The sequence below is a fragment of the Rhamphochromis sp. 'chilingali' genome, assembly GCF_963969265.1.
Source record: "Rhamphochromis sp. 'chilingali' genome assembly, chromosome: 4".
Taxonomy (NCBI): Eukaryota; Metazoa; Chordata; class Actinopteri; order Cichliformes; family Cichlidae; genus Rhamphochromis; species Rhamphochromis sp. 'chilingali'.
The window spans coordinates 5,889,131-5,909,931 of NC_137948.1; the positions used below are offsets into that span (position 1 = coordinate 5,889,131).

The 20,801-nt window shown below is 39.6% G+C and overlaps 2 protein-coding genes across 2 annotated transcripts; both read left to right on the top strand.

The window, feature by feature from the left end:
- Nucleotides 1-697: 697 nt before the first annotated feature.
- timm10 (translocase of inner mitochondrial membrane 10 homolog (yeast)) lies at nt 698-4,403 on the top strand. The gene is made up of 2 exons (XM_080879517.1): nt 698-923; nt 3,294-4,403. Exons 1-2 carry the CDS (start codon nt 853-855, stop codon nt 3,487-3,489), a joined length of 267 nt encoding a protein of 88 aa, XP_080735643.1. The 5' UTR covers nt 698-852; the 3' UTR covers nt 3,490-4,403.
- Nucleotides 4,404-5,911: 1,508 nt separating this feature from the next.
- On the top strand, nt 5,912-20,154 carry unc93b1 (unc-93 homolog B1, TLR signaling regulator). Its single transcript, XM_080880548.1, has 13 exons — nt 5,912-6,107; nt 8,476-8,592; nt 8,748-8,889; nt 8,997-9,150; nt 9,234-9,395; nt 10,853-10,982; nt 11,077-11,173; nt 12,765-12,889; nt 14,145-14,327; nt 14,497-14,770; nt 14,854-14,975; nt 15,064-15,186; nt 17,871-20,154. Exons 2-13 carry the CDS (start codon nt 8,476-8,478, stop codon nt 18,114-18,116), a joined length of 1,875 nt encoding a protein of 624 aa, XP_080736674.1. The 5' UTR covers nt 5,912-6,107; the 3' UTR covers nt 18,117-20,154.
- The last annotated feature ends 647 nt before the right edge of the window (nt 20,155-20,801 follow it).

Here is a 20,801-nt window from a genome sequence, read left to right on the forward strand (position 1 = left end):
CCTTTGAGTGTCTTGCTGGAAGCAGACATATGAAGATTTGTACACTGTGGTCATAAAGGGATGGACTTGACACACAAAGCAAGGTAAATCTATGCTTTTATGTTTACACCAGAACCATCCAAATACTGCAGAAGAAACCGAGACGTCCAATTACGAAGCAGTTTTTTCCAACCCCAAAACCAAGCATCGGGTGGTTAGTTGAGTTACTGTTGCCTGCTCATCAGCTTGCAGCAGTCTGCCCATTTTCCTTTGTCCTCTGCCATCTACAATTAATTTTTACCTAGAGAGCTGGTGCTCACTGGACATTTGATCTTTTTCTGATCTCTCTGCATTGGAACATCTCAGAAGATTCAAAGCATTTATTGTCATGTGTACAAAGAAAAGCATTTCTCTGTACAATGAAATTCTTTCTCTGGTGTCCACACACATATGCCGGTTAATATGTACTAATAGATAAAATACAAATAGCATGAATAAATAAATGGAGACAGAAGTTTCAGAAATACAGAACAAACCAACTTTCTTCCTCATTCTGATGTTCAGTTTGAACTTAAGCAGGTTTTTTGTCCTTCACTTCCCTGTGAGGCTCTTATCTTACTTTGGACAAATAGAAATACACACACACACACCTGTAGAGGGCGCGCTTCCTGCTCCCTCCGCTTTCTGCTTTTTGAATCCAACTTTATTGTCACCGGAAGTGTGTGAGGGAAACGGCACACACGTGTTTTCGTGCAGGTTTGAAGGTTACAGAAGCAGCGGGTACTGCTCCTTGCTTGCTGTCCGGAGGAGAGGCTCAGCGGGACGGCGTGTTTGTGGTTCGAGACCCGGTGTGAGCAGAACTGAAGCGGAGCCATGGATCCTGTGAAGGCGCAGCAGCTGGCGGCGGAGCTGGAGGTGGAGATGATGGCTGACATGTACAACCGGTAAAGCCCAAACAAGCTAACCTCTCAGCTAGCCACAGCAGTCTGCTGTGAAGTGTCGCGGCTTTTATGTGTCAAACTTACATGTATTTACAGTGTGCCAGAATAATGTGCAAAGATAATTACTGTTTAGTGAAGCTGAGCCTGTACAGCTCATCGTTAATGCGAGCAAGTGTCCTGCTGGTGAAGCTCATTATTATAAAGGCCCACCAGCCGGCATGTTTAAGGCAAAGGGTGGCTTCTACTAAAGGCTGGCAAGGGTTAAATCCAGTCTGGGATAGCATTTATTTTAAAAAGAGCTATAGTGACTAAAATTTAAAGGCCTGAGTTTAGTGCTTAACTCACTGAATTTACTTCACATGTCACAATTTTACAGTATAAGCACAGTACGGCTTTTTCTCATAATATAAAGATGTGTCCTTGTGTCATAACACAGTAATCTACTTAAATGCCGTCACTTGTGTAAGAGTACATTCATTCATATTAAGTTAAGTGGTTTTGATCACAAGTATTTTTATACTTGGAAGAAGCAGCACAGACCTGCATCTCTGAATGAAGAAAAGACGAGCCTGGTTAATATTTATCCTTTCATGACCTTGCACAAATTATACATTCATGTGCTTTTAATAAAGTCTTGCAGTTAAAATCCACTGAGTCAGATTCAGTCAGTTGCCAAAGAAAATAGTTTATGTACTTTTATGCAGGTGTTTTTGGCTTGAAAGAGACGAATAAATATACATGAGCAATGAGTTATGGGTTTGTTCAACCATTCAGATCAAGAAACAAGCAGTTTGCTTGCTTTACTTTTTTGACTGAGGTTTGATTGGCTCTTGGCTCTCTATCAGCTTACTGGGATTTTCTTCTGCAGTAATTTGATGGCGCCCAGTTATTGACATCACTCCATAAACCAAATACTAATGTTTGTTTACATTTTGTGGATGGAAGTGAGCAATAATTCTATCAAATTCTAGTTAACTAGTTCTCTACATTCATATGATACCTGGCAACATCTTAGAGCCATTAAAGATATGTTACTGGCCACCTGATTAGTGCTTGCTCATACGTGATAATTCCCCTTTTGCCTTTAGCATAGATATAAAAAAAAAAATGGTGGAAACATTCCTCAGAGATTTTGGTCTGTATTGACGTGATGGCGTCACACAGTTGTTGGACGTTGTCAGATGGGCTATTCTGTTTAGTTGGGTCTGGTGGTAGGCGAGGCATGTCATGTTTGTTTGTTATGTTTAGTATCTTTTGACAGGAAACATTTTGACACGTCAGTAAGTTGATGTTTCAGATTTAGGGGATTTTATTGGTATCCCAATGCTGGCAGTACTTTTAGAAGTACATAGTGTAAAATGCCTGTTTTTAACAGTTTAACTGTTTCTTGTAGTTCACCAGAACAGTGACAGTAACTGGGCCTTTCAGGCAGTTAGAGGCGTTCGTGGCTTATCGTCTACCTTGTTGCAGTTTTTTTAATCCTGGGGCTGGATGTGAAGAACCTAACCAATAATTTTAATCGGGTTAAAGAAATAATCCACTGAAATGTGATTTATCAGGTCACCATCACTGTGTCTCCTAAGGCAAACGGTGATGGTGACCTGCAGAAGGAACTTAAGGCTTCTTCTGATGAGCATGGTGTTGTATTAAAAGACATTTGGCTAGATGAAGTGCTGTTGGATAGACTCATTCAGCAACATGAAATGAGAGATTGATGACTTTCATGTGTTTTGAGTTTGGTCTCTTTGTGAATCTCCTGCAGTGAAGAGGAACTGGGTTTAATGTCCGTCGGTGGTCATGTGGTGTTTGTTGGGCAAGGATGTATGAAATTCTGTCCTCGGGGCTTATCCCTGTGAAGACTTTGAGGACAAAGGAAGTAATTAGTTGCCATTTAACTTTTTGCTAGTTCTTCTTTGAAGTATATAATTAAACTGAATCTGTGTCTCTCCCTGCTCTGATGAAGGATCTGTGTCAACACCGGGAAGCACGTTTCTGCTGTGACATGAGCCAGAATACATTTTATTTGCAGAAATTCTAAATACTCTTCTTAAATGCACCTTTTCTTGACCTAAAAGTTGGTTAATTTAACATCTTTATGAAATTAAATAACTATTATATCAGGTCATATGAAACTATGAATTTTAAAAGGAGAGTATTCAGAGCCAACTTTAGGTTCACAAAATAACTCCAGCAGATGGCGCTGTTCTGTTTTACTAAGTGACTGTTGTAAGCAAGTCATAATGGGGACCCCACAATAAGGTGCTTATGCGTGAATATATCATGTAGTAACACGTTTGTTATGTTTTAAAAATGTATTTTTATCATCACTCTTAATACTGAAGAATCTTGACTGTTTCCTTCCTTTCCTCTCAGAATGACTAATGCCTGCCACAGGAAGTGCGTACCGCCACATTATAAGGAGGCAGAGCTGACCAAGGGTGAGTCGGTCTGCCTGGACCGCTGCGTGGCCAAATATCTGGACCTTCACGAGCGGCTAGGACGCAAGCTGACGGAGCTCTCAGTCCAGGACGAGGAAATGATGAGGAAGGCGGCTGTGGGGAGCGGATAGACGTGGATGAAGAAAACAAAATGGAGAATGATGTGGGATCAAAAGGTCATGGGGATGGGGTTAGCATGTGTGGCTTCAAACAATGAGAGACTTGTATTTTAATTAAAGGGTGGGAAATAAAATAAAAAAAAGTGTGGAGTTAATGCTGTCGAGGGCCCGCTGAGAGAAACTGCCTCTTCCTCAGAAACTTGGTGGATCAGCAGCATAAGGACATGTTGAAACTACTCACAGTGGACCAGACACTCTGGATCTTTTCCACTTTCTGTACGTTGAGCCTGGACTCTCGAAGTCACTTGAAAATCTGACTGAAAAGGAGAAAGGCCTCTGATGCGTAACACCAGAAAGCTAGAAACCAGAAACCTGGTTACATGTGACAGGTCCAGACAAATGCAAAGAATGATTCAACTTTAATCTTTATCTCAATTCACCCTTTGAACTGGGGTCAGATTTTTCTTGTTTGGTTTTGGAAGGCACTGAAAGTAAATATAGACTCTTTGCAAAGCTGCAGTTCAACCCGTGGAACTAGTTTATTTACAGTTGTCTGTCATGCAGACATGTCAGTCCTGTGCAACACCTCAGAAACAGCGAATCATGGGTCAGGGCATGCACAGAATTCATTATGGGCTGAGCCAAAATGTCTTTTTTGTACTATTCATAGTTTACTCTTTTGACCCTGGTTGGTTCTTTGTCTTTAACAGCTCAGATAAAAACAAAAAAAAACAATGCCTGAACTTTGCTCATTTTGTCATGCTTGTGTAGACTGTGTTGTGCTGTGTGTCAGTGGACCATGTTTTAGTGTGCGTGTCTCTTTTTCTTCATGTTTAAACCACAGTGACACAGCTTTTCATCTGCACTGCAGAGAAGCTGCACAGTGTGCTGTTAACTCTAATAAAGCGCTGTCATCGTGTAGCCTAGCTTCATGAGTGTTGGAAGTATTTATTCTGGCCCTCACACGAGGTTTGTGGTATGGTTCGACTTCACTCTCGTGCAGAGTGTGTGAATGAATATACAGTAACTATAAGATGAAATACAATGAAATCTTGAGTGATTATTACAGATACAACATAGTGTTTTTCTACATTTTGAAAAAAAAAGGTTCTAAAAGTTTTGTTGATATGAAATTTTCTGTGAAGAATTCTGAAACATGATCACAGAACTCTTTCCTGGTTTAAGAAAAACTGCTTTACAACTTCAGGCCAGGGACGACCGCGCTCAAGGAGGGAGGCTGATTAACCATATCTACAATCAAGAGATGCAGATATAGAGGGTTTAAAACATGAAGCAAACCACTGGTTACACAAGAAGAAGAAGGCTAGATTAAACTTTGCAAAAAAGCATGTCAAAGATCCTGCTTGGCTAAAACTAAAAGTCATTATGGACAAGTGAAAACCTGAGCGTCGAAGGAGAGACACCTTAAGATCTCAAACACGGCACCATCTGTCAGACATGGTAGAGACAGTGTTATAGTTTGAGCATGTATGGCTGGCAGTGGAACCGTGCCACTAGTGTTTATTTGTGACCAATAGAGCATGCTTTTCAGTTACTGAAGGCAGAGAGAGCCACAAACAAGCAGCAACTGAAACCGGCTTTCAGCTTTCTATCCATAATGCAGGCAGTGTCTGGATCTAAAGATCTTTCTCTAGAATAAGTAAAGTTTGTGCATTTTTACTCCTGTGTACCAGCATGACGTCACCAGAGCAGGAACAGCAATGCGTGTTATTTTTTATTAAATGTATAATTAATGAGTTCACTGCAGCTCTCGCACTCTGCAAAGCCATCTGGTGGGTCGCTCTGAATCAACCAAACCGAGCAAGTGTGAGACATTGTTGCTCCCACCGCTCAACAGAACAACACGTGTGATGTTATAACAGAACTGCAAACTGCGCAACTGAGACGGAATTATAATAACCGGTGGATTTCAAGCGGTTTGCTTCAGTATTAATTTTATATATCCCATGCCCCCGCCATCCCCAGCCCGTGATACCGCGCTTAATAATTATTAATAATTCTTTAAAAGTTCCGACACACACACACACACACACACACACATGTCTGGTTTGCTATCCTCGTGGGGACATCCCATTGACATAATGCTTTCCCAAGCCGCTTACCCTAACCCTAACCATCAAAAATGAATGTCTAATCCTAATCATAAGCCTAAACCTAACCATAAACTAATTGTAACTCTAACCCTAAACTCACATTTTGAGCCTCAAAAATGCCTTCAACTCGTGGGGACGAACATTTTGTCCCTCATAAGTCCTCACAAAGACGTCTAAACATGTATACACACACACACACACACACACACACACACACACACACACACACACACACACACACACACACACACACACACACACACACATACATACACATAGAGCGTGAAGGGGGCGTGTTTCCTAAAAGCGCGTCTGTGGCTTTAAGAGAAGCAGGCACAAGTGAGGAAGTGAAGATAGCTAACTTTCGTTTCCTCCACGAAACTTTTTATTTATACTGCACCTAATATAAGAAAGGAGAAGTAACGACAACAGGGTCTGAAAGGGACACAGGGGCGGGGATGTCCGTGTGTCTCTGTCCCCGTCTTCATTCTGCTTCAGCCCCGCTCCACTGACACGGTAAGTGAATTTCAGGGTAGATGGCAAAACACGGTGGTGATTGTTTTATGAACGTGGGTTTGACTGATAACTTTGAAACGCTGAAACGTCAACAAGACCCGGATGCAAACTGTCATGAAAGTAATAACAAGGGTCATAATATGACGCTGTCAAAGAAATCTGAAATAAGGGGTTAAACGCAGTTACACCATCCCGCACGGCTTTAACTTTCATAGTTTCCATACTGGGAAGGAAAAGAGAAGTCAGGCAAACAAAAGGCTTGTGAATGAGGCTGGTTTGTTAAGACAGACACGCTTTTCTATCGATAAAGGTGTTTTGATGGCTCACATCTGCTTTTATAAAAATGCAGTTTATAAATCTGGTCATAAAAAGTCATAAAAGAAACAAAAGACACTTCAGTAATTATTACAGGAGAAGGGGGAGTCCATGAACTGTGAATGGTAACCTATAATAGTAAGAATAATATTAATTATGCAAAGGAATGTGATGTAAATACAATTTAAAAGAAACAAAGGAACACTTCTTGTATCCTATGCAAGTTCATTTTCTCTTGTTGGGGGTTTGAATCACCAAGTATGGTACTCACCACTGATTCGGCAGGTTTTTAATTCAAAAACAGAAAACTTTATCACTTAACAACTTAAACACAGGGACTGAGCGAGGCCACAAAGTGATTGCATGTATTTAAACTTCTGTTACTGACTTGTTGGCCTTTAATATGTGAAACATATGTCAAATGTATCCCTCATGAATGACATCAAGTTATTTTGAGCTACAAACAACATTCCTGTCACAATGTAGAAGCTGCTGTCAAAGCGACTTTTTTATATCCTTTATTTATTCGGTTGAAAAGCCTCACTGAAAGGAAACATGTTCTTTTAAAAAGTGATCTGGCCAAGAGGGCAGCAGAAACTGCAACAATTTAACATAACAGTTGTATAAAGAGAGTTCAATAAAACAGGACTTTAATCCTCACTGTACATGCACAATTAAATTATGGGTACTCCACACGAACTATGCAGGAGGATATAAATAGTAAGAGTAAACAGCAGAGATGTACAGTCCAGAGGAATCTATACAAAACAACAAAAAAGCACAGTGGCCAAAAAGACCGAGTTGGTTATGATGTAGGTACAATAATGCAGATTCATAAAGATACTTGCAAAACTTAATTTCATATATAACCTCTGTGTGAATCCTGTTCACCAAAGTCTGCCAACATACGTAAAGACATTAGACATCAAAACACATTGGAAACATTGGAAATCAGTTGTTGGCACAACACCAGAACTGGTTCAAAAGGTCCAGCATAGAACAGTGGACGGCTTTACAAGCGGAAAAAATGCAGTGATGTCATAAATGTCACCAGCTTTTTATAAAATGCACTGCAGCTTGTGGTGATTCCAGTATTATTACAGAGGCATACAAATGTAAGAAGAGTTGCAAGTTGTAGTTAGTTTTAGTTGTTTAGAAACGCTGCAGTCGTTTAGCTCCAAAAACACATGTGAAGGTTTTGGACTTTTGTAGCTGCACCGTGATCGGCACGCGTAATAAACGTGCAGCTCACGGTGCACGGGAAGGTCAACCTGCCATACTGCTCTGGACACACAACTGAAACTGAATTTCTTTAAACAACATCACACACTGCTCGTCTTTTTTATGTTTCATTAAATGTGAATATTTTGTTGGACTTTTACGTATAATAATTTCACTTGAAATAAAAACTTGGATAAAATAAGTTAAACAGTCGCGTGTTAAAGTACTCATTCAGCTAGTTTTTAAAATAAATGAAAATATCATATCCTGATGTGAATGTGAGTAGTCCCTTATCTGAACATATCCTCTATATAACTGCCACCCCCTATTCTATGATTTCTTAATATTTGTATTAAAATAGCTTTTCAAGCTTTAAAACATTTTGGCACGTTGTGTTGAGAAACAATTAAGAGGAAGTATGGCTTCTGTAATGCTGCTTCTGTATGCATTTTTGTGAATTTTAACACAATCTCACTTTATAACGTGTTCAGTTTTAAAGCTATAAATACATGTGCTAAAATTAGCCAGTTATGTTTTGTCTCAGAGTACTCAAAACAAAAATACATGAACAAAATACTTAAAAATAAATCTGAAAATGCATCTAAAGTGATTTGGAGTCAGGTGTGTTTGATACAACATTATAGTAATTACACTAATGATATTTACGTCTGCAGTTAATTTGATTCTGAAAACTTTAAGCATCTATAATTAGAGTTTCGTTCATGTGCAGCAGCTTGAAAACCACGGTGGCTGCAGGTGGCCGATTGGTTTCGATGATGGCAGAAGGTGCAGTGAAGTATTAATATAGCGTGCTGCTTCTTCTGGTCACCAGATGGAGGCAACTGGCGATGAAGCTTTGATCCCTCATGATGATCAGTTTGTTGTGCCTCCAAATGGCAACGTGAACGAAATGCTCAATGTGGACCACGAAGACAACGTGCAGGGCCAGGTGAGCTCAGCTGATTTCAGAGAACCTTCATAAATCCAGCTTCTCTGGTTATCAGTTTTGGTGTACTACGGATCAGAACAATCCGATTTTAATTTGATAAACACGTCTCTGCCTCTGCTTAAGTGTTGCATAACTTTTTGTCCTTCTTTCTTTAGATGGAGGAGTTTTTGGGCCCACAGGCAGATTACAACGAGGAGGAGGAGGAGAAGAAATACTATCGAAGGAAGAGGCTGGGAATCATCAAGAATGTTGTTGCAGCCAGTATTGGAGCCATGATTGTGTACAGTGTGTACATGGGTGAGTTTCCCTGAAGATGGGGTGCTGAAACTGGCAAACAGGCACACACAGACAGGGTATCTTGAATACTCGTGAACATTTACTGTACCTGTACATGTGTGCAACAGGCCTCCTGCAGATGCAGTTGATCCTCCACTATGATACGACCTACCGTGAGGTAAAGTACAGCAACCTCGGCCTGCAGGACATCGACCAGAAGATGCTGATGGGGATTAATGTCACACCGATCATAGGCCTCCTGTACACGCCTCTCCTCATCAGGTAGCAACATAAACCCAAGTTTTAAAACATGTCTTTATATAAATGTTCCTGCTCTTCCTTTAAACACCCTGTCTCACATCCAGGTTTCTAGGTACCAAGTGGATGATGTTCCTGGCTTCGGGGATCTACGCTCTCTTCGTCTCTACAAATTATTGGGAGCGTTACTACACCCTCGTTCCATCGGCTGTGGCCATCGGTGTGGCCATTGTGCCCCTGTGGGCCTCCTTGGGAAATTATATCACACGGTGAGAAAGAAGAAGTAGAAGTTTGGGTGGGTGGAAGTGCTTCCTTAACCCTTGCTGCGTCTTAAGATTTATAGAAATAAAAAACAAACAAACAAAAAATCCCCTAAAACTATAGTAACCTTTCAGAATATTCTATTCCAGTGAAGGAAGTAGAAAGCGGCTGTTCCTCTTGCCTCATTCATTCTTTTAAAAGCGAGCCAATCACGGGCCGATCAGGTAAAACAAACTAGCAGAAAGAGCAAGAAAGTCTCCATGGGAGGCACAATACAGTGGTGTAGTGGGCTTTGTCAGCAGACTTTTAGATGAGAGAGGACGGTTGAAATCTTGAAAAAACAAACAAACAATACCTTATAAAAAGGCTTTAGTGCGGCTCTTCAGTTCATCCTCTGTGAGAAACACGCCGTTTCAGCTCCTCTCTCTAGTCTCTATCCCAGCTTTTGTCTGAGTTGCTCATGAGCAGAAGGTTTGAACAGCAAATGGAGGCCTCTGTGGTCACAGCCAGATCCATGTGCCACAGTGACATCAAACAGCCAAGACTACAGTAAAAGTGTTTAGAGCAGTCTGAAGCCCTAAACACTTTTGGCTCACAGGAATTGTTTGTTTATATGCAGACATCATTACTTGAAACTACGTGTTTATCATGAGTAGCTACAGGATTTAACAGAGCGACAGAAGAAGATCTCAAGTGTAGGCAGTAGTAGAGCTCTGTAAAGAACATTTTGCTATTGTAGCTCTTCAAGCAAAAATGGGACTCCTGGAGTTTTAGAGCCTGGCACAATTTTCCTAGTAGCTAATCGAGCAATGCTCCATATTTCTGCTAGATGTAAGGTCTAATGTTTACATGTTTCATGTGGATGATAAGAGCTGCTGCTTTATGAAGACACTGAATACCTGTCCCTACTTCACGTGTCCCTCCGGCACAACAAAGCTCTCAGAAAGCATCATCGAGTGAGCATTATTTAAAATGTCTTTTCATCAACAGATGTAACAAAACCTTGTATCAGTTTAATCAACGGCAGACTGAAAGAACAATTTACCAGGCTCTTTGTTGTATTTCCTTTGAGCCGTGCTGCGCTGACTACAAGCTGAGATCTTTTTTTCTGTCACCGCCTGTTCAGTTTGTATTGATCTTTCTTTTTATTATAAATGCTGCTGGCAGAATACTTTTTTTTTTAATGCTCTGATGTGTTTTTGCCTTTTATGAAGTCGCTAAATCCTAAAAGAGGAAATGTGAATGTAAAGCTTGTTCTCGAGTTCTTTACACCTCCTGAATATAGAGCATTTATAGGGCAAAGCGTAGTTGTTAGTGTGAAACAGAGACAGCCTATGTGGTTTTGATCAATTTAAACACTTCATACACAGAGACAAGGGGCTCGTGTGATTAATTGAAGATAAGTACAAAATAAATGCCTCTAAATTTGTTTTCTAACACCATAAACACTCTCATATATGCGCAGGATGGCACAGCAGTACTATGAATGCGTCAACTATAAGGAGGAGCACGTGCAGGAGCAGAAGAAGCTCCCAAAGGGAGCGTGCCACAGCTATATCATCGTCTTCCAGTCGGTCTTTAACATCATTTTCAATGTGAGTCTTTCAGCTTTCCCTCATTAATGATGTTATTAATATCATACTGTTTGCTGGACAAATGGGCAAACCTTTTTCTTTTCTTCTGCGTCAGCTGAGTTTTGTCTTCGCCGAGTTCCCCATGGCCTTCGTCCTCAACAGCGTTTACCTCCATGATAACTCCCACGTCCTCGCCCAAGTGAAACACTGCGGTAAAGAAACTTGCCTCCTCACTTCCAGTAGCGACTCAGTACAGATACACCATAATAAGCTCGGGACAATAAAAGTTAAATTTACTTCCATGTTAATATTAAGAGGAAGAGTATGGGAAATAGGAATGTTTATCAACTTTTCAACTAAATCCATCATCATTCCAAAAAAAGAAAACAATCTATCCTGTTAATTGTGAGGCTGTCATTTAAAACCAGTTAATTAATGTAACTTTTTCTATTTATAACAAATTATATTTTAGAGATTTTAACTCCCATCCCTGCTTTTTATTTTGTAAAAACACACGAGGAAGTCCATCAGTCTTCCCGTCTTACTCTTTATTAGTTCCCCTAGTGCCTTATGGAGTGTTTGGAGGATTCAGAGTAATCATAGACAAACACTTTGTTGCCCGAGTGTTGATATTGACTAGGCAGAACGTAATTATTAAAAAAAAAAAGAAAAGAAAAAGCTGACACAGCCACTTTGTTACCTGGTTTAATCCAAGTACTAAAAGTAAAATTAGCAAGAGGCTTGTAAAAGAGCCACACACTTCTCTCAGAGACCAAACCACAGCCAAACCTGGAGGCTCGTTATCTCACCAGGTGCTGGAAACAGGTTGAAATATCCACACATTGTTCTGTGTCTGCTGGATTTGTGAATTTCAAAAAGCAATAAAATGTCAATTTGTATTTTCAACTTTCAGCGCAAATTTGAAATCTGATGTTCAGTACTCAATCTTATCTACAAAGACTGCTAGTGATGTAATGATTCAACCTAATTATTCCACATGTCAATGATCCCTGCACTGCCAGTGCAGAAAAAAAAACTGGATAGAAAAACACATCATGGGTTGGTCTCCCCAGAGCCTGAACCTCAACATTATTAAAGCAGTGGGGATCATGTTGACAGAGAAATGAACAAAAGGCAGAAACAGCCAAAGTAGAGCTTTGAATGTCCTTCAAAAAGCCTACAGGCTAGAACTGTTCAAGCTGTTTTTGCAGGTTCAATAAATTGCTGCATGCCTCTAAGATTTTTGCACAGTACTTTCAGTACTAGTTAAGCACCATGATCACAGCTGCTTTTTTAAAATCAGCAGTGCAAAACTAAACAGGTGGTAAAAAATAAAAATAGTTGGTAACATTGGTATTATTCAAAATGAAACTTAAAGAGAAACATCACCAACTGACAGGCTGTGTCACAGTTTCCCCATTCAGATGTTTTCATTAAGTGGAAGTAGGTTTACTGGCTAAAAAACACACATTTTAACAGTAGGAGGAAACAGACCTGAGGTAGAGGATCACATGACTGTAGCTGACCTCTTCGATTTACATCACAACTGCATAAAGAACTTTGTTTTCTTCAGTCTGCAGCTCTGTTAGGTTTTATTAAATCAGCATTCCTATCTGCCTTTCATCCACTCAGAGACTTTTAAAGCATTTTTGTAATTTTATAAAGTACGGCTGCAATAAAAGTCTGTAAAGTACAGTTTGTTGCTTAAATGTACAGACAGACACTTTAACAGTCTGTAGGATTAACACAGGCTGTTTGGCTGACATCAGTTATTTTCTAATTTCTTTCCTGTCCCTAAACCAGGTGCTAAAGTCACCGGATTGATCCCCGGCTTCAACAACACCGTGCTGAAAAAACTGCCAAGCTCCATGCTGCTCATCCAAGTGGAGAGCGTGCTCATGGGCTTCGCCTTCCTCTCGATGATCATTGTAAGTTCTCTTCCTACACAGGCACATAAACACGTAGACTCGAGGTCATTCAGTTTGTTTAGGTGTTTGTTTTCTAATTATCTAGACAGGCTTTGTATAATCTGTGTCGCTGTTTCCTGTTGTGACGTTCTTGCAAAACAACAATAAAACATCAGCATTAATAAGTAGTCACTAGACAAGCATATAAAACCAAAACAAAGAGCAAATTACTGAGAGAAAATTGAATTGGGTACCCAAAAATGCTCTGATGGAATTAACACCGAGCTGAAACGGTAATCTTATTCTTATAAATCCCCGTGTACATCACTTTCTCATTAAAAGATAAATGTAAAAATGCTCTGAGGAAACCATTTCAGATGGAATTACATGTGATAAAAGACTTGCAAAGTTTTCTTAAGAATGTTTGGATTTACAGAGAAGAGAAATTAATCCTTAGATAATATCAAATCTTTATAAATAAAGGAAAAAATTAAGCCTTTTTCAAACCTGTATTGATGTCTAAAATATGGCATGTTGTGTGCAGCTGAGAACCTCTCTCACAGTTAGCATGTGTAACCCACAAGAAGCTATAAATATTCAATAAACAAGACGTTCAGATTGATGTTATAAAAGAAATCACAGGAGAGCTACTGTAAAGCTAAAGCTGCAAACTATAAAGCGTAAACAGAGAAGCAGCAGAGCGCCGCAACTCCAGGCATCCCCAAAGATAAGGTCTGTGGTGGTCTTGTAACAGAGTTGATTACGACATTCATTAGCTGTAATTTATGTGCTTGAAAGTTCTATATTAGTTGTTTTACAGTATTCTATTATTGTTAGGCTCACATTATACCATGTAGGGTGATCCAATCAGACGTTTTATAACCGTTCTTGTGGCTACTTGCAAGATATGAACAAAGCACTGGAAAACACCTCAGACCTCTGGTATTTAAAGTCAGTGAATTGGGATTCTTGCTGGGAAGCTAGCATCCATTTGGCTTACAATTTGTTCGAGGAATTGCTGGAAACGATGAAAGTGATGAGACTGTAAACTAAAACAAGCTAATAGATGCTAAAACACTTTTTCACTGGCTTTAGTCTGTACCAACTGGGTACCAGCTGCTAGTTTAAGAGCTAATGTTGCTCTCAGGCATCTGTTGTGTTTGTTCTATTCTTAGACATTTTTTAAAACCTCACCATGGGACAAAAACAAACTGAAGCACAAGCTCCATTGAAAATTATTCTGAATAAAGTGATCTCTGTGTGCTGCTACTCACAGTTCCTCGGGCTGTGTGGGGCCGCCTACCGCCCAACAGAAGAGATCGACCTTCGCAGTATAGGCTGGGGAAACATCTTTCAGCTGCCTTTCAAACACCTGAGGGACTACCGCCTGCGGCTGCTCTGCCCCTTCTTCATCTACAGTGGATTCGAGACACTGTTTGCCATCTCTGGATTCACCCTGGTACTAAACTCATGCAGATTGTCTGTACAGTAGTTTAAGTTTGTTAAAGAGAAACGGAAATACAGATGTAAAGATGTAGGATTTAAGGATGTCATGAGAGAAAGCAGAGTTGTGAATCAGGTCATAAAATGTTGAAAGAATGTGTCTCCCCCCCCTTCTTTCTCAACAGTCTTACGGTGTATGTGCTTTGGGTCTAAATAAACTGTGGCTTCTCATCGTCGTCTACGGCCTCTCCGCCTCCATCTTTTCCTCCCTTAGCCTTTCCCTCTTACGGCTTCCACGCTGGGTGTGTCTCATCAGTGGTGCTTTTGTGCATGGAGTGCTTGTGGTGGTTCTCATGGCATTTTCTCCAGAGCCGAAATGCCTCAAGTATGAGGGCCCTCTACTAGTGATCTCTGCGCTATGGGGACTCGGCACCGCCCTGAACAAGACAGGCGTCAGCAGTGAGTATCATCCATGGTCTCTATGTTTGCATGTCTATGACAGCTATGACACGTGACAACATGAGTTCCTCTGTGTGTTCCAGCCCTACTCGGAATGCTGTACGCTGAAGAAAAGGAACGCCTGGACTTTGTCTACACCATCTATCACTGGTGGCAGGCAATCGCCATCTTTATAGTATACCTTTGGTATGGTCTTCCTATGAGGGTATGTGACTCGGTGTTTATGTCGTTAGTTTTTCCCTCCATTTTTTTGTTCCTAGTCTAACCTATTTTTTTCTTCACTTTCCTTTAAGGCAAAACTTTCCATACTACTAGTCACTTTGTTGCTGGCTTGCTGTTGCTATTGGGTGATGGAGCGTCGCCTGGCCAAGAGAGTGCCATTCAGACTGCCTCGCATCCCTCGGCCACGACACAAGGTAACTAGTCAGTCCATCGAGGATCAATACATGAATCTGGTCTTTGTAATGAGCCCTTTTCAAACATGATCTCTGCATGTTTTCAGGAAAATCAAAGTTGTTTTGTCACGTTCCACACAGCAGGAGAGTTTGTCCGACATGTTTTCTCTCCGAAAAAAAAAAAACCTGATTAGAGCATGCAGGGCGCTGGGGACATGATAAACTCAGTGGGAACCTTGAGAGGTTTCTTTGCGCACACAGTGTGTTATAGTCTTTACCTGAAGTATAAGGTGACACAAGGTGTAACATGAATAGTGGGCACTAGAAAACTTTAAGTCAGAACTAATGGACAGGCCTCTCCTCTGCTATAAATCATTATACGTCAACAAGTTATATAATTAAAGAAGGAAAAAGGGGAATAAAATAAGGAGGAAGCTAGACTTCAGGGTCTCCAAGGTTTGACCCCTGGACCTCTGCTCCAACACCGCCACCAAAACCATGAAAAAAGAAAAAAGAAATCGGAGCTCTGTGTTAAAAACATAAAAACATTGAAGACTATAAACTAATTAGGCTCTGCTGCTACTCACAAACACAGGAAAACAGTTTAGAACATGGCAGAGAACCCCTACCAAGCTTCCACATTCTTACAGGCAAAATTACTCAAACATAACAAGACAGAGAAGTTACCCTAGGTTACCCTAGGTCACGTTTTGAATTTTACTGAGCTCATCCCGAAAACACAGATCACAGTGGCCAGTAAGGAGTGGTTTAGTAGTGCTGGATTGAAGTGCAGTTTCATTAATGAGCAGAATGCTGATCAGCTGCTGCACTCAGGTGTGGCATGCTTTTCTCATTTCTCTAATTTCATCTCCTCTGTCCTCCATCCGCCTCCTTGTCCCCTTGAAATCGGTCTCAGTACATCACGCTGGAGGATGCCTCAATTCCTAAAATCCACCTGAAGGGCAGAGGCTATAATTGAAGATGCACACGTGAAGTGTTTTCACTGTCAATTTATAAAACAGGCACGCAGCTGGAATATGCAAACCATGGCCACAGGGGCACTCTTTAAAACCTTGTATTCATATGTTGTTTCAGTCATTTAATTTCACCAGACTCTCTGCTTGTCATAGATTCTGTGTGTGTGGTTAAAAGATAATTCAAAATCTTGTCACATTGTGCCATGTTATCAATTTAATTAAAAGTGTCCCTAAATATGAAACGTTCTGAGCACTGTTAAACCTCACGTAATAAAATACAGCTGTAGCAATTTATTATGCAGCTGTGACCAACTTCATGTTTAATTCACATTTAATTGACTGTAAACTGAAGCTACGCAGCGAGGATCTCATTTTGCTACCTGACTCCAACTTCTCATGTTCCTTCGTCATCTCATCAACATGAGTGGAGTCGAGTATGTCGACTTTTCTGTGGACATATTATAGTGGCTTTAAGATATATTAGTTTAGATTTAAGATATACTTAGATATTATACATAAATCAGAATAAAAATATTCTGATTGATCTGAATTTTTGGTTTTGCAATAAGGCAGCAGGCAAAAAATAGTCTGTTTAAAGAAGATTAAATACAGTGTTGTTTATCAACTACACCACAAACTGAGCAGTGACGCATTTTCTGCACGAGCTGTCATCGTTTCTTTAGATTTCAACAACAATCAGAGTCTTTCTGTGATATGGAACTGAACATATCATAAAGGTCTCTGTGGGCCTTTGGGAGGTGGCTGTGTTTGTAAGCAGACAATACAGGCAATTAGTGCATGTTACCGTATTTGACAGACATCCATGCATATTCCTGTATTTCTGATCATCTGACAAAAATGAAACCCTAATTAAGAGGCAGCTGATTATTTTTCTTATGCTCTGGCTGAAATTACTTTGGGGCATGCCAAAAACTCCCCCATGCAGTCTGTAAAAACTTTTTCTTTGAAGAGGAATGAGTAGATATAAGCTCATTATTTTTCCCTTTTTTTCCTTCATTATCTTTTGTAGAAAAAAAACTCACACCAAAGGCAAATTAGTTTTTCAAACATAGTTTACAGTTATCTGCAAATGTATGAGCAGTATTACCCATGAAGGTGTCCTTTAGGACAATATCTGAAAATAATATTACATGTCTATCAAGTCCGTGCCACTATTTAAACATGTGTGAAGTCACTGAATACACATGGTTGTTGTTATATTTGTATTATATTCTATGCATGGATTTTGCTGTGTATAACAGTGACCTATCAGAAACAAGTATTTGCACACAGAAAATCCTTGAGATGGCATTTTTGTGGATTCAGTCTGATTTATTTTGCTGACTCCTTCTCTGTTGATTTTAGATTTTAGCCTTTCACGCAAAAATATAAAAAGGCGCTTCAATCAAGCTTTGAAGGATCTTATTTGTTTTACATTAAAGTAAATGGAAGTTTTATTTTGAGGTTTCTGAGTGATGGCAGACCAAAAGAAGTAGATAGAACAGGCTGTTGAGAGATTGTCTGCTTACATAAGCGTTTTATATAAGTAGACTATAGCGTTTTGTTATGTGGTTAGATTAGAATTGCTAAAAACTGATTTGTCCTTCTTCTGGAAGAAGGTAATCCAAGGATCAGTGCATTTTATTGTGAAAAATGCTACTGCATACTAAGCTAGAAACGGGTTTTGACATCAGAGCAACTAATTCAACTAATTCTTTTTGTCCTCAGGTCAAAGGTTACCGCTACCTGGAAGAGGACAACTCCGATGAGTCCGACTCGGAGAGGAGCGAGGAGGACGACAGAGAAGATGAGAGGGAGGAAGACGACTGTGATGTAGTGCAAAATTTGGACGGGGAGGAAAGGGACCAAGAGGGTTGGTATCAGGGAGCTAACTCACCCAGAGCCAGGAGAAGAGGAGCCGAGGGCCGTGGACAGGACGACGCCCGTGTGAACGAGAGGGACGGAGAGATATGAGAAGAGGAGAGGAAGAGTTAAAATAGCACTGGACGCTCTTTTATTCATTAATATTTCTGTAAATTTTTGTTTTTCAGTGGAAAATATAAAAATTAAGAAAAAGCCCCGATAGTTTATATAGTTTTCTAACTTTGAAGGAAAGCTATAGGTAACTGCTTAAGTGAAATTACAATCATCAATAAGAAAAGTACACCAGCTTTAACGGCTATATTGTTATAACACATCAGCATATTCTGGATAAAACCAAAAAATTGAGTCCTTTTTCTTTCTATGTAGACTGGCTAACCAAATGATAAGTGCAGAGAGCATTTCACTTGCTTTTGTGCTTCTTCTTCATGAGAATTTGTTGTTTATTATTGAAAAAAAATCTGCATAGAAAGAGTTGAAAGCAAGCGACAAAATGAAGGAATTGATTTTCTGAGTTTAATCACAAGGTGAAGCGTGTTTTGATAGAAAAACAAGCCTGCCTCTTGTAAGCAACATAAAAAAGCCCCATATTTGTTGTTTTAATTCCTTATAATTTCAGTATTTCATTTAATAGTGTTTGCACATTAGTCAGAGAATCTGGAATCACACAAGGCATTGTCAGAAGCTGTCTGCTGTGAGATGCAGAAGATGAGCTTGAATATATGTTTGATGAAGTGCAGCATTCAGCATGTGCGTAGTTCAGTCTTTTCTGACTAATCCCAGTAAGGTATAGATTTTAGAAATCTAAAATAATATTCAGAAACAAACAAACTGAAAGGACTACAGCCACACGAGCTATATGCTAACATTAGCATGTAGCCCTGCAACATTACTTGCTCCATCTTGGTTTGTAGCAGGTGATACGGTGGGCATTCCAGACACTAGTTGCACAGTGCATGTTAAAGCTGAGAGTACATTAGCATTGTGTCTGTGAACTCTGCTCTGCTAATAATTGCTAGAAGTTGCTGATTAGCCGAAGACGATGCTAAGTCCAGATGAGGTTCATGCACTCTAAAATAAAGTGCTACAAATGCAAACCCACTAATTCCATTCTCAAAGGGACATTAGATGAAGAAACACTCATACATAACTTAGTGTTTTGTACATGTCAAAACAGTAAAGGGCCAAATATGCTTTTTGAACCTGCATATACATACAGTATCATTTCAATATAGTATCAAAGGGTCTAACATAGAAACCTCTTTGCTCATGCAGTAACTGCTTTTCTGTGCTGAATGATTATTTCTAATGACGGCTAAACTCCCAAAGATGTTAAAGTGTAGGCTATTTAAAAGATGGATGTGAGTGCCTTGAAGACATCCTTTGTTAGTGGAGTCCCCTTTAGAGCCCTGAACTCAATATTATAATCATAGGCATTATCATGTTTTTATGTTTTCTGAAAAAAAAAGAAAAAAAGAAATCGTGATGTAACAAGCAAGAGGTAGATCTGACAAAGAAACACTATGGTCGTAAAGTAGGGACTTGACACAATGTCTCCATACCCTAAAGCTTACTCAGTCTATTTTAGTTTAAGTATTTTTAAAAACGGATCATCATGCTTGAAAGTGTTTGCTGTGGTCACAAATGGAGTGAGCATTACAGTCAATTTCTTTCAAATGTTAATATATTGGACAATACTTTGGAGCCAGAGGAGTCACCCTCTGCTGGCCATAAGAAAGAATACGAGTTTAAGGCACTGCGGTTCCTCTGGACTGGAAACTTACGTCTAAGTTAAACTGTTATTCAATCTATGGCTGGTTTGCCGTCATGGCATGCAGAAACACTTGCTGTAACTTCACCATCATAAATTTCACCTGCATCAAGTCAGCTATTTGCCTTGTAAACGTGAGGGAATTCTGCACATCACTGTGCAGCCTTTGCTGTGTATATATACCAAAACTTGTTCTTACTGTGCCTCTTTTACTTAAATGTCTTTTGTTTTACTCTGTTTTTATGTTTTCCGAGGTAACTTTAGATTTACTGGACAGCACTCTGTATTCCCTAACTGCAAGCCTAGGTGTTTTCATGCAGAAACACCTAGGCTTGCACCTTACTCTATATATATATATATATATATATATATATATATATATATATATATATATATATATATATATATATATATATATATATATATATATATATATATATATATATATATATATATATATATATAAAGGTTGGATGTACTTGAACCACAGCAGCTCTATTCATCAAGGTACAGATTTCTATTTTAACCAACTGTAGGAGGAAGGAATGTAATCAACATCCTACGGTGGATGTATGACATTTAATTCAACTTTATATGGTATTGCAAGTGTTTTAGAGGGCTTAGCTGCATTATCGCCGTGCTGATGTTGTTCAGTTTATGTAATTTCTGACCCTGAGAATGTATTTTGTGCTTTTCTCCAGTATAAACATGCAGTTTTAAGTAAAAAGATGTGCTGAATCAAACTATTGTTGACTGTGATGTTTACGTCTGACAAGTGGGTGGTGTGTTGTCAAAGTCACTGACTTTATATTAAGGTAGTGGTGACAGCTAGTCATTGCCATGGAAACCTGAAAATGTAACCAGAGTGTAACCAGTACAAGGAACAGCAAGACTGAAGTAAATTGGCTTGCAATTATTGTCACACAGCATATTTTTTTTTATAAATAATAGGCTACTTCAGTGCCACACGAGGTATTTATCACTTGTCAGTCTGTTCACAGTTCACA